Source organism: Gymnodraco acuticeps, unplaced genomic scaffold (assembly GCF_902827175.1).
Source record: "Gymnodraco acuticeps unplaced genomic scaffold, fGymAcu1.1, whole genome shotgun sequence".
NCBI lineage: Eukaryota > Metazoa > Chordata > Actinopteri > Perciformes > Bathydraconidae > Gymnodraco > Gymnodraco acuticeps.
Window position 1 is genome coordinate 626,400 of NW_022990214.1, and position 13,131 is coordinate 639,530.

General features: G+C 40.4%; 1 protein-coding gene across 1 annotated transcript in view; it reads left to right on the top strand.

Moving 5' to 3' along the window:
- Positions 1-13,131, top strand: part of lamb2l (laminin, beta 2-like) — a 52,312-nt gene that overhangs the window by 22,107 nt on the left and 17,074 nt on the right. Inside the window, exons 4-17 of the mRNA XM_034218442.1 lie at positions 2,065-2,194; positions 3,052-3,125; positions 3,331-3,519; positions 4,132-4,195; positions 5,067-5,269; positions 6,225-6,345; positions 6,810-6,998; positions 7,873-8,052; positions 8,200-8,312; positions 8,932-9,011; positions 9,117-9,273; positions 10,885-11,025; positions 11,526-11,681; positions 11,899-11,965. Of these exons, the coding sequence (XP_034074333.1) occupies positions 2,065-2,194; positions 3,052-3,125; positions 3,331-3,519; positions 4,132-4,195; positions 5,067-5,269; positions 6,225-6,345; positions 6,810-6,998; positions 7,873-8,052; positions 8,200-8,312; positions 8,932-9,011; positions 9,117-9,273; positions 10,885-11,025; positions 11,526-11,681; positions 11,899-11,965 (1,864 nt within the window). The remainder of the gene's footprint in view (positions 1-2,064; positions 2,195-3,051; positions 3,126-3,330; positions 3,520-4,131; positions 4,196-5,066; positions 5,270-6,224; positions 6,346-6,809; positions 6,999-7,872; positions 8,053-8,199; positions 8,313-8,931; positions 9,012-9,116; positions 9,274-10,884; positions 11,026-11,525; positions 11,682-11,898; positions 11,966-13,131) is intronic.

Consider the following 13,131-nt stretch of genomic DNA (forward strand, 5'->3'; position numbering starts at 1 on the left):
GGGGATTGTAGCCTTTGCAGACCATTTACATTCACAAAACCTATAACATACTACAGGGAAGGGAAAACACAGAAAAACCAAGTGCCCTTTCAAAACAAAAAAGACACATTTACGTGGTGTAGTCATACTATTAAAATGAATTAAGTGAGATGACTTTTTATAGAAAATATATTAGAAATGTTGCTCTTCGACCTAAATTCCTATAAGCACTATGAAGCTGTAACAGAGTGACTCTCTGATGATGGCTAATTGCGTTAGGATGGATGTGCTACTGTGTAGAAAGGAATCCTTTTCAGAGATGAGGGCAGATTTATGCTGGGATTAGGGAGGCTGGGTGAAGAAGGCAAGCGTGCATGTAAAAAAACACACACATTCACTTACATGTACAAGTGGGCATGTGTCACGCACATCCACACAACTTTTTTTTCAAATCTCAGTCAAGTCTCTTTATTGGCATTGTTGTTGTTAGCAGCTTAATCACCCTGACAACAACCTAATTAAGACATGCTGCCCTGGAATCCACTGGTTCTCTGCGCCAATTTACCCTCATCTGCCTCTTTCCCTCTCCCTGCTCCCCTCTTTGTGGCACGCTCTCAAATGCACCCCCCTTTTGCCCTCTCTCAGCATCTCCCTCGCTCTCTGCCGGCCCCCTTCTTTGTCCCTCAACCCTGCCATGCCGTTTGAGAGCCCTCTCCACCGCATACCCACTTATCTCACCTGAGCCTTCCTTTCTCTAACTTCTCTATGATTCAAGCCCTTACTCTTGGCTGCAGTCCCCACATTCTTCTATCTTTCCCATGCCCTCTGCTTTCCACTTCTTCCTCCACTTCTTCCTCTGCCACATCAATGTCTGCTTTTTACCAGCAAGCTGTGTGTTTTCCCTCAGTTGTCCCTAATTTCACCACTCCATTTAAGGAATGGCAATAGAGCATGCTATCCAGGAAGTTCACGTCGCATGGGGTCAAAAAGCAATAGCATGTCCATTTGATTTCTGAAAAATATTGCAGAAAATAAGATCTTCAGCAAACCTATGCTTCTGATGCTTACACGTTTTGTTCGGATGAAAATCTTCACAAAATAACACCACTTGATTTTTGAAGTGTAAATGCAATCTCCAGTTGAAAATGCAACCAAACTGCATCGTGGTCAAATGGCTGCTCATCACCACCGCTAATCTAAAGGCTCAAACTATGTTTGACGTGAAGACGTTTTGTAGTCTCATTAAATCCCTTGTTATTTACTACCGTATTTGATGTCATAGAACAAAAGATGAAAGTCTCTTGAGCTTGTCTTACTGAAAAACCTTATTTTTGCCTCTAACCAAAAATGTATTTCAAATCATTGACTTTGAAATGAGGAGTAAAATGCAATCTCATTTCCATGTTAAATGCCTCAGTCCTGCACCACGAGTAATGGCAAAATTAAGCCGCTAACCGGATATGATACTAGTTATTGTTTTTGAACTTACAAAAGTCTTCCAGCTTGTATAATAGTTGTCTTTACCCAACAAGTCATTATATCCACTCGTGATGATTATTTTAAAAGGCCCTAATACAATATAGTTGCAACATTGTGAAGGTATTTGGTCAAAAATGTTCTGATATTTGATTATTCTCTATATTGCCCAGCCCTGCTTCCACTTCCTTTTTTCTTTTGACCCAGTGGAAACACAAGCCAGTCCCCTCTGGCTTTTTTTCCTGGTTCACACTGGTATTGGCACACAGGGGCACTTTTAGATTTGCATCATTTCAGCTTGACAGATGAAATCTGAGGAAGCAGCTCTATCACAGAGGCTTGAGTGACACGGTACAACATGGCTACCAGCAACAAGACACAACCTGCAGACGCACTTAAATCCTTTAAATGGTCTCCCTTGTAGTACAACATCAACCGGCAGTTTATTTTACATTTTGATTTTTTTGCTGAAAAAAATCACCATGCTTGCTAGTTACATCTGTTAAACATTTTAATTATTTATTTATTATCATATGTAAAACATCTAAGGGAAACCTTCCATGCCAGTGAATTTCTACAGGAGTAAATGTATGTTTTGTACCTCGACAGGAATCAGACAAGTGCTTCGAATGTAACTCCCAGCATCCCTACGACCGCCACAGAAACAGCCACCGCATCGAAAACGTCATCTACCTCATGGACAGGGATGAAAGCAACACCTGGTGGCAGTCTGTAAACGGTGTGTGCATGTGCATTTACAAAAAATGCTATATCAAAAGTGGACGTAGCCACCTTTACGTCACCCATTGGTTTGTGTACTATGGTTTTAATGTCCCAAAGGAAGCAAGAGGGGTTTTAGGGCACCTTCTTATGTAAGCTAAAGCACATGTTGTTTGCATAGCAAGCCACATCTTCAAAGATCTTAGCTGAATAACTTAGAAAGGAATGATATAAGAAACTATGTTAGCCGCTCATAATGCAAAGTTTACCTTCAATTAGGACATTTCTTACATTGGTGCATTGTTCACATTAATGCACACATACCAATTAATGGGACAGGCTGTTAGCTTATTTACAAAGGATGTTTTTCTAACTGCTTACAGTAAGGGGTCATATCTAGATGTGTTTTTGTTCTACTTGATGTGTAAGCCCAGGTCTAAATGTAAACATATCTAAACCCTTTAAACTGAGATGTTCTGTGTTACTTTATGCCTTGTTGGCTTTTCTAACTGTAATGTTCTGACTCTAAATGTGTATTGTGATCATAAACTCATCGGGAAAATCTTTTCTGAGGTAATAGATCGAGTTGAGAATAGGGTTATTTTCTCATAGACTGTTTATTGAGAGTCTCTAAATGTGAGGAATAAATGTGTTCTTCTTGTTGTGGATTATATCCCTATGGTAAAAAATGTAACCAAGTAATTACCCAAGTCTATATCAAAACACTTGTGAATGCTGTTGGCATGCATTGACAAGAGATATAGAATACATCTATAACCTCGTAGGGGTCATTTTGAAAGGGACTATCTTTTGGAGATGAGACTTCTGCATCACTTGTGTTGTTATGACAATGAGTGACAGTTGTTTCCTCCACAGGAGAGGAGAATGTGAGCATCAGGATGAACCTGGAGGCTGAATTCCACTTCACACATCTCATCATGAAGTTTAAGGTACAAACGCTCAGGTGTGTGTGTGTGTGTGTGTGTGTGTGTGTGTGTGTGTGTGTGTGTGTGTGTGTGTGTGTGTGTGTGTGTGTGTGTGTGTGTGTGTGTGTGTGTGTGTGTGTGTGTGTGTGTGTGTGTGTGTGTGTGTGTGTGTGTGTGTGGACCTCTGTTTAGGTGCTTAAGGACTTATTTCCCTCTTCTGCCCCATCAGACCTTCCGACCTGCAGCTATGATCATCGAGCGTTCGGCAGATTTTGGCCGCACGTGGCGCCCCTACCGCTACTTTGCCTCAAACTGTACCAAGACGTTTCCCGGCACCCCCGCTAACGGCCTGCGCCACATCAACGACATCATCTGTGAGGAGCGCTACTCTGACATCGAACCTTCCACCAATGGAGAGGTAAGAACTAGAAGAAGTGTTAGTAAAAAATAAAGCCGGTGATGTTCAACAATTATCTTGCTGTGATAGTTCCGATTTTTTAAAGAATTTGATGACGTTCTTAACAAGAGAAAGATATTAACCTACAGTGGATGGTGGATGGCACTCCCTCAGTCATGAGGAACAGAGAGAAGTACCAGGAAAAACATTGGGCCTCCTACAAACATCCATATCATTTTAAGTGTACACTATTTTAGGGACATTTGTCACCGTTGCAAACTGGACGATGATCCATTTATTCAATTAAGCTTAAAATAACTAATGTCTGCCTCGGTCAGAATTTTGAGAAATGCGTTAGCAAACAGTATGCCTGCTTTGGTTTCATTCGTTTTTTTTCCTATAGTTTCTATAGATTATCTGGATTTAGTTATTGCGTAATAATTATTGTGTTCCCACGAATTACTAATGCGTGGGAACGTAATAACTAATTTGTGGCCACGCATTATTAATACGTGGTCACGTATTAATATTTTTCTAACCAATGTCACCAGGGGGGCTCCGTAGCTTTCCATGTTCTTCTCTCATCCCATAATCTTATAGAATTTCTCTGAAAAATGTTTTTCTTTATTTAAGGTGATTTACAAAGTTTTGGATCCAGCCATTCATGTGAAAGACCCCTACAGCTTGGACATTCAAGGTCAGTGGAGACTCTAGCTCTAAATATGGATGGCTGATACTGTTACTAGCAGTGCAGCATAGTGTTCTATCAGAAGTTAACACTAATGCAGGATGACTACCGCTCCTCCTGGGTTAATCTTTGCAGAGATGCTGGAAATCTCAATGAGTCCAAACTGATACAAAAATAAATATCCTCACCCTTTGCTCTATGCAGTGTTACACGCTCTGATGAAGGTCTGTTGGACCGAAAGCCCAAATAAAATGTAACACTTCCTAGATCTCAGTCAGAACAAGACTCAATTTTATATTACAAATAAATAAATACAATAAAATAAAAACATGTATGCAAACATATAGAATTAAAAGTAAATATCTACAAATAAATATATACAATATATACAGTAGTTAATTAATTTGAATAATGTTCTGAATGCTGAAAAACAGATTATTGATCCTAATGAACAGTGTAATAATAATCATTCCAAAGTGGTGTGAGAACAATTGATTGAAGTCAGACTCAACTGTGAAGTATTGCACAGTTGAATTATTGCACAGGTTACACAGCCTAATTAGAGTACATATATATATATATATATACAGTGTATTAGGGTTTAACTACTGATGGGTACAGTAAGTCCTATCTGTGTGTGGGCATCTCTTTCATGAGGGGCCCTCATTCTATTTTATCAGGATCAGTTGAAACAAAATGCAACTTTACAGAATTATTACCCTGCAAAGCAACTTTTAAAGAAAATAGCCGTTATAACTTTTTGGAATATTGAGGCTAATATTTAGAAACATGTTTGCATACTAATGAATGATCAGTTTGGTCATGAAATTGAAATGAAATCAAATGAAACATAAATAATCCTTTTTCTTTCTTCTCACAGAACTCCTGCGTATCACCAACCTGCGTATCAACTTCACCAAGCTGAACACTCTGGGAGACGACCTGCTGGACCGGCGCTTCGACGTCCTGCAGAAATATTACTACGCCCTCTACGAGCTGACGGTCAGAGGGAGCTGCTTCTGCTACGGACACGCCTCAGAGTGCGCCCCGGTGCCAGGGGTCGACGCCCGGGACAATGGCATGGTGAGCTAATGGGCTAAAAATTCATGTCATTCAATCATGGGTGGTGTGGGAATAAACAGACACTTGTATTATCATTATGTATTATTATTGTATCACTATACTTCATTATGCCATTGTAATATTATCAATCAATCAATCAATGTTTATTTATATAGCCCAATATCACAAATGTTACATTTGTCTCAGTGGACTTCACAGTTTGTACAGAATATCAGTATGACAATACAATACATCGTACAAATGTTTGGAAATGCATGTGTCTATAATAAGAAGATGAATCCACGAGGATGTCAACAATCCTGTGGGAGCCATCAGGGAAGTAGTATGATGAAAGTCAGGCAGGACCACAGTGACAGGATCATCCATGACTCCGGATCCCGGCATATATAGACACCAAAAAGAAAGACATTTGGGGAAGCTGGGTTAATCGGAACATGAGAGTACACAGGTATAGACAGAGAGAAGGAAGAAGTAAGATGTCCCCCGACCAACTAAGCCTATATCAGCAAAACTAGGGGCTGAATCTAATCAGCCCTAACTATAAGCTTTATCAAAAAGGAAGGTCTTAAGCGTACTCTTAAAAACGGATAGGGTGTCTGCCGCCCGAACACAAACTGGAAGCTGATTCCACAAATGTAGAGCTTGATAAGAAAAGGCTCTGGCTCCCATTGTACTTTGAGAGACTCTAGGAACAACCAACAACCCTGCATTCTTGGAACGCAATGCCCTAGTAGGACAGTAGTGTATAATGAGTTCTTTAAGGTAAGATGGCGCCTGCCCATTAAGGGCTTTGTAGGCGAGAAGAAGAATTTTAAATTCTATCCTGTGTTCTATAGGGAGCCAGTGTAAGGCAGCCAGAACAGGAGTAATGTGGTCCCTTTTCCTAACTCTTCGGCATTATTCACAATGCCATTCATTAACCTTTCTGCTTATAATTTTACCCCATTGTGGCTAGATCCACGGGCGCTGCGTATGCAAACACAATACAGAGGGCCTGAACTGCGAGCGCTGCCGACATTTCCACCACGACCTGCCATGGAGACCCGCCGAGGCGGAGAACCCACACACCTGCAAGGGTGGGAACACACACACACACACACACATGTTATTTAGCTGTTAACGGTTTAAAACCTGAAAACCTTTTTGAAGGCTTGGTAATGTTTAAAGAAACACACTCAAGGCACTTTGTTATGCACTGGTCCATTTTGGGAGATTAGGGTGTTTTTTTAATAACATGTCTACTGTCATCCCTGGAAAATGAAAAACGAAAAAGCAGTTGTCTAAAAATAAATTGGTTGTCTTAAATAAATGCCTCAACATTTGTTAAGATTGGAATTTCAGTATACAGTAGTTATCAAGATATTTTTGCCTCATTTAAAAATCTCATTGGTTAATGTATATATCAGCTACTTTTCAAGTGTTAAAACAGTGAAAAAGGAGCTGTTAGAACTACCAGTTTGGAAATTGGGGTTACATATTGTTGCAAAGGTCATGTTTCACTTAATCTAATTTATTCTTATTTCTATAATTTCTTCCTCAGAGTGCAACTGTAACGGCCACACAAGCCAGTGCCACTTCGACATGGCGGTGTATCTGGCCACAGGCAACTCCAGCGGAGGAGTGTGTGACGACTGCTTGCACAACACCATGGGACGCAACTGTGAGATGTGCAAACCCTTCTACTTCCAAGATCCTGTTAAAGACGTCAGGGACCCACGAGTGTGTGTCGGTGAGTCTTCTGAACAACTTGTTTCCTGCCATCATGTCGAAATGTTCACTGTTCTACAATAAAAAACATCTAAATGAAGTCCATTATTGAGAAGAAAAGCTTTGTTTTCCATGAAACATTCAGAGAAAGTCTGTCAGCCAGCGGGTTGTTATCATTTCATTTGTTTCCTGGGCCAGAGCACTTGGCTCATTTATCTTCCAATTTTTGGTCATTACCTAAACAGTCATGCAATGATCTTGCCTAAAATCTGAGCCTTACCTAAAATCTCACCTCTCAGTTCCAAGTTCCCCTCAACCCAAAGGTACATTTGGTTTTCACTAACATACAATATCTGAGCTTCACTTGACTTGATTTCTGTACAGATTTGTACCTAGGATATTTTTACAGTGCATTCATCTGCTGAAAGGGAAGACTTTCTACTGTGTTTACTAATTGCAAATACCATTTTATTGGGTGGGCCTTCAAGCATGCTTTTTGACATCACAAATAGTTTGAAAACTAATCTTGGTCCAATATACAACCTGCAAATGTGACTTATTCAACTAAAACAAAAGCATTTATTAAATGACTAACATTTGTTCTATTGATTGGTCATTTTTTATACTTTCTCAATGCCGAATTACTTATTCTGGTAAAACAAGTGGGACAACTCAGTTATACACATCTTTAAAATAGATCAACTATCGATTTTTCTTGAAGACAGCCCTAGAATATAACCACAGTCCACAGTCCACAAACATTAACCGCACATACACCCTGAAGTGTCACAAGTGTTCTTATCTAGCTAGTTTACAATTTCTGTAGTTTTATCTCTGACTCTCATTATTTTCCACTGTTCCCTTCTAACGCTCTCTATCTGACCTTTGACCCTCAGCCTGTGACTGTGACCCGGTGGGATCATTGGAGGGAGGAGTGTGTGACAGTCACACCGACCTGGACATGGGGATGATCTCAGGACAGTGTCGCTGTAAAGTCCACGTCAAAGGCACACGCTGCGACGACTGCAAGGAAGGTTACTACGGACTGAGCCAGAACGACCCTCTGGGCTGCCAGCGTGAGTGTGTTTGTCTGCCACTGAGACCGCTTCCTGTTTAAATAGGGATGACAATTGAATTATAGTGTTTTGGTAAACACCACCACATTAGATATGTAAATATCACATCCTCCATAATCTCCTTCTTTGTGTTTATGTTTCCATCAGCTTGTAACTGTGACCCTCGTGGCATCATCACAAATGGAGCTCCTTGCGACCAGATCAGTGGGGACTGCTCCTGTAAAAGATATGTGACCGGTCGCTACTGCAGCCAGTGTCTGGTGAGTGAAAACTGTTCTTCTTAGAAAATCTGTCGCTCATTTTGGGTTTCAGATCAAAAGATTTCTTCATATTTAAAGAAGAAAATCAGAGATAAGGCACAGTTCTGTACGCTGTAGCATTGTGTGATATGCTATGTTTTTCCCATAGATTGTGTAATAGAAAAAAAAGCTCTTCCAATGGGGAAGTGTCTTAAACCTGCATTCTTTCTAATGGCCAATGGGGTGAAACTCCACTGGTTGCAAAAAAATTAGAATGTGATCATATTTCCCTATTGCATTTTTACTTCAGTAAACACTTCCCTTAATGGTAAAAATGTTTGAAAAATAAAACATAAAAAAGCATATGATTAAGGGCGTGGCTTCCTTGTGATGACAATTCACTACCATGGTGACTTGTTAATTGAGATAGAGGCTTAGCAATGGGTATCACTCTACAGCTCCAGATATGGCACAAAAAAAATGCGATAGCTCAAATGCCAAACTTCGAAACGTCAGTCCACAAACTTGTTGCACAATTACAAGCCAAACTGTTTTAGCTTGTCACACAATCAAAGAAAGAAAATCATATGATAGATGTCACTGTGAATCCTGGTGTTGACATGTATTTCCTTCCCTACAGCCTGAATACTGGGGGCTCAGTAATGATCTGGCCGGCTGCAGACAATGTGACTGTGATTTTGGTGGAGCTTTCAACAACAGGTATTCATTATTATAATGTGTTACCTGCATCTCTAAACATGCGTTGGAGAAAGAGAGGTCTTGAACTTTCCAAGTCTTAAGCATTTACACTGTTTGTTCCTTTAGGTGCATGATGGAGAACGGCCAGTGTGACTGCAGGAGGCATCTGATTGGTCGACAGTGTTCGGAGGTTCAGCCTGGGTATTTCTGCGCTCCGCTGGACTACTATAAATATGAGGCTGAAGACGCGACTGGACACTCCCCTGGTGACACTGCACTACCTGTGAGCACAGTACTATGATTCGAACTAATAATAGATCCAGCAAAAGAAGGTCTCTGCCTCTATGAGCCGCAGTGCTGGTGAGGGGTTGTTGCCACATGGCACCTGGTAGGAGCCGAAATATAAACGGGCAAGATCAGTTAATCAGAATCAGATGCAAGTTCATTAAAAAAATCGAACAATTGAAATCAATATATATGTCATGCTGAGAGTTCAATGACAGTCCGATAGATTGCAGTAGATAGAAAAACTGAGAAGCGTTGCCTTTATAACATCTGTGCAATGTTTTCATTTTGAATCTATCCATCACAAGACTATAACCTTTGTCCAGAAGAAAGAAGTTGAGATTCTGTGTGCAAAGGCCGAGAGACATCATCAAAAATCCTGTATTTGCTGTAATTGTCTGGTGTACAGGGACCCTGGGTTAAACTCACCAGTCAGCCTTCTACCAGAACCATTTCACCATTTTAGTATCGAGACTTTCTGATATTTAAAGACATGCAATGAGACCTTTGACAAAGATCCAAATATATTCCAAAAAGCAAAAGTATCAGGTCATCCTAGTGTTGTCAATGTAGAAATAGGACCTTTTCATTTAACAAAACAATTGCTTGTGCCTCTTTTGTACACAGCTTCAAAAATAGCTTGAAAGTTATACTTCCACTCTATAATTGTGGACAAATATTCAGTATACTGAGCATCAGGCAAAAGACAAATACAAACGTTTTACAATATTTCTCTATAGGTTTTTTTTTTTTTGAGCTTCTCAGTGGCAAAAACATGCATCTTTGGTGGCACTATTGCCAGATACAACAACATTCATTTTGACAACAAAGGTGCTTTTGCTCAATTCTGGACAAGTTTGAAAAAACATGGAGAAAACTGGGTCCAGTTTGAAACAGAAATAGCCCTTTTTCTCATTAAGCTCCCCCCTCTGTGACAGGCCTGTTCCTGCTGTCACTGTCTACCCTCTCTCACATTCTTCACTGTCTCTCCTCCACCCACCTCCGTCCTCTCCACTTTAGGCAGACCCCCTGCCCCCTCCACTTCCCCATTCATCCCTCTGGGCAAGCTCAGACAGTCCTCACTTACAACATCACTGCTGCAGGAATTTGTGGAAAAATGCCATTATTGTCTTCAGAATGTTATGAGACAAAGAGCAACAGGAGATATGTCTTTGACATTGTGGGCTGTTGTCTTTAGGGGGGGGGGGCATGGCTTGTTCAAACTGACGCTGGATGGAAATAGAGTGCACATGCTGACAGAACATGCAGAATACAGTCAAAGTCCTGCGTTTCTGTACAGCATTTCAACTCCACAGCTGAAGTGACCCATACAAACGACAGACTGTGGCACAGATACCAACCTGTCACAACTAATTATTATACAACACAGACTCACTGTCTATGTTTCTCTCTGTCACGCTCCGGGAATTTCAGCACGGCGGGACACTTAGTGCTCTGACTTGTAATTTTCACTTTTGGAACAGGAAAAACTTGGATAGGATGAGCCCCTGTATGTTGTGAGAAGGGTTGCTGTAAAGAAAGTGATATCTATGATCGACACAAACCCTCATGAACCCTCCTCTCCTCTCCTCTCCTCTCATCTCCTCAGGGTAAAGTGCGTCCTCAGGCAGAGACAGACTGTGTTCAGCACCTCAGTAACCAGCTGAGGAGGCACCGTCGCCACCGTCGCATCACCAACTCGCAGCAGCACCGCTCGGCACTGAGACGAATCCGCCAGCTTCAGCAAACGGTATGATACATTCTTTGAATTACTGATTTCCTTTTTAGTTTGTCAAAAGATGAAATAACTAGTGGTTTTAAAAGTACATCACAACAATTTTAAAGCCAACAGTTGTATAGGTTTGTTGTCATTTGCTACATGCACCACTTGACTATTTAAGGGTAACTAGCCTAATTAAAGGCTTTGTTATCAAGTTCACTTTGTCATTTCAAACTAGTCAAGCTGAAAAAGAGATGTGAATATGTAGGTGTGTGTCCTGAAACTTCAATCAATAAGCAATGGGTAGTCATTGCCCAATTCTTCAGGTAGCTTGAGATCATACAAATTATTATTCAGCTGATCGGATATGTACGCTATTCTCTATGTAGAGTTTATCTCCAGCCTTAAATGAACACATGAGAATCCATCCACTTATCTTACTTATCTTACCATATGTACAGTATAAAGTAGAAGTTGTAGTAATAGTTGTAAAAGGTTAAATCATTCAGTGTGTAATGTCTCTGTCTCAGCCGGATGTGAGGAGCGTCCACAGAGAGCACAGCCACATGGTGACGTGGACCGGTCCTGGTTTCGCCCGCGTCAAAGACGGTGCGGGCCTGGTGTTCAATATCGACAACATCCCCTACGCCATGGAGTACGACATCATGATCCGCTACGAGCCTGAGGTGTGTGGAGCGGACCACGAGCCACAAGATTGATGTAAAACACTTTTTTTTTTCTTATTAATGAAGTTTTGTGTGTGTGTGTGTGTGTGTGTGTGTGTGTGTGGTGTGTGTGTGTGTGTGTGTGTGTGTGTGTGTGTGTGTGTGTGTGTGTGTGTGTGTGTGTGTGTGTGTGTGTGTGTGTGTGTGTGTGTGTGTGTGTGTATGTGTGTGTGTGTAGTCCACAGAGGACTGGGAGGCTATAGTTAGTGTTACCTCTGTGCTGCTGCCATCCAGTCTCCGGTGTGGTGCTGTGTCTGTGTGTGGTGCCAACACTTTTATATCTGTAAGTGTGTGTGTGTGTGTTTTTGTTTATCATCCCCAACTTAATCAAAAGCAGTGAAAAATATAGAAAAACAATAGAAAATGTATTGCCTGTTCAAAAGACAGAAAATACTAATAACATAGGACATTTAAGTCCAGAAGTTGTTACCGAAAAAAGAGGAAGCAGAACAGCATACATTTTGTTTAACTCTCATGACATTGAAACACAGAAATGGACAGACTTGACATTACAGGAGATAGAGCTATGTCGTTATTTTGTCACATTAAATCCCGTTGTTGTTTTTCACACGCAGTCTACTCTTTTTGAGTTAAGTGACAAGAAGTAGATACATACTGTTGCAGGTCAAATCTGTGTATGTTTTCTTCAGAGTTTGGTATAAGAGTAGGAAGAAATGAAAAGATTTTAACATTATAGCTATACCTGTGTTCCCATGAATATATTGCTTCGGATGTATATGCTTCAACTTTGACTTACTATCAATTATCTGTATCAATATTGAATTAGTTGAATCAAATAAACAAAGATAACATACTGTGACATTATCCATGGCACAAAAAATCTCTCCTTTTTGAAAAACTGAAACTAGCAAATGCGAAAACTGGATAAAGATTAAAAAAAAATGTTTAAACTCAAATCTATTATAAACTTTTGTTATGTGTAAGGTGCAATTATAGCCAGTGTGTTGATTGAAGTCACACAGTGTCGATAGCTGATATTGTATTGCTCAGGAAGACTTGCATTGTTAAATTGTTGTCCCTTGAACCTGCCCTGGCCTGTATGCTCTCCATGAGTTTAGGCATGTATTTGTATTGTTGTTTCACTGTAGCCTGAGGTACGGTTTCTATTGATTCCCTGATAAGAGCGCACACATACCTGAAAGCTGTGTAAGAATCTGCTCCAGTGATATGAAAGGAAGCCAGCAGCTTTATTTACAGAAGTGTAGAGTAGGAAAAAAAGAAAACTTGTTGGAGAGAAGCAGAAAACATTCCAGTCTGGATCAACCACATACATCCAATACATACATTTAATTTCCGCATATCTTTAAAACAAGGGTATGTTATGTATTTTCGATGTTTTTGTTTTATTTGTTGAAAAAGTCTTTAGCAGGGTTTGAAAAATGGATGTCCA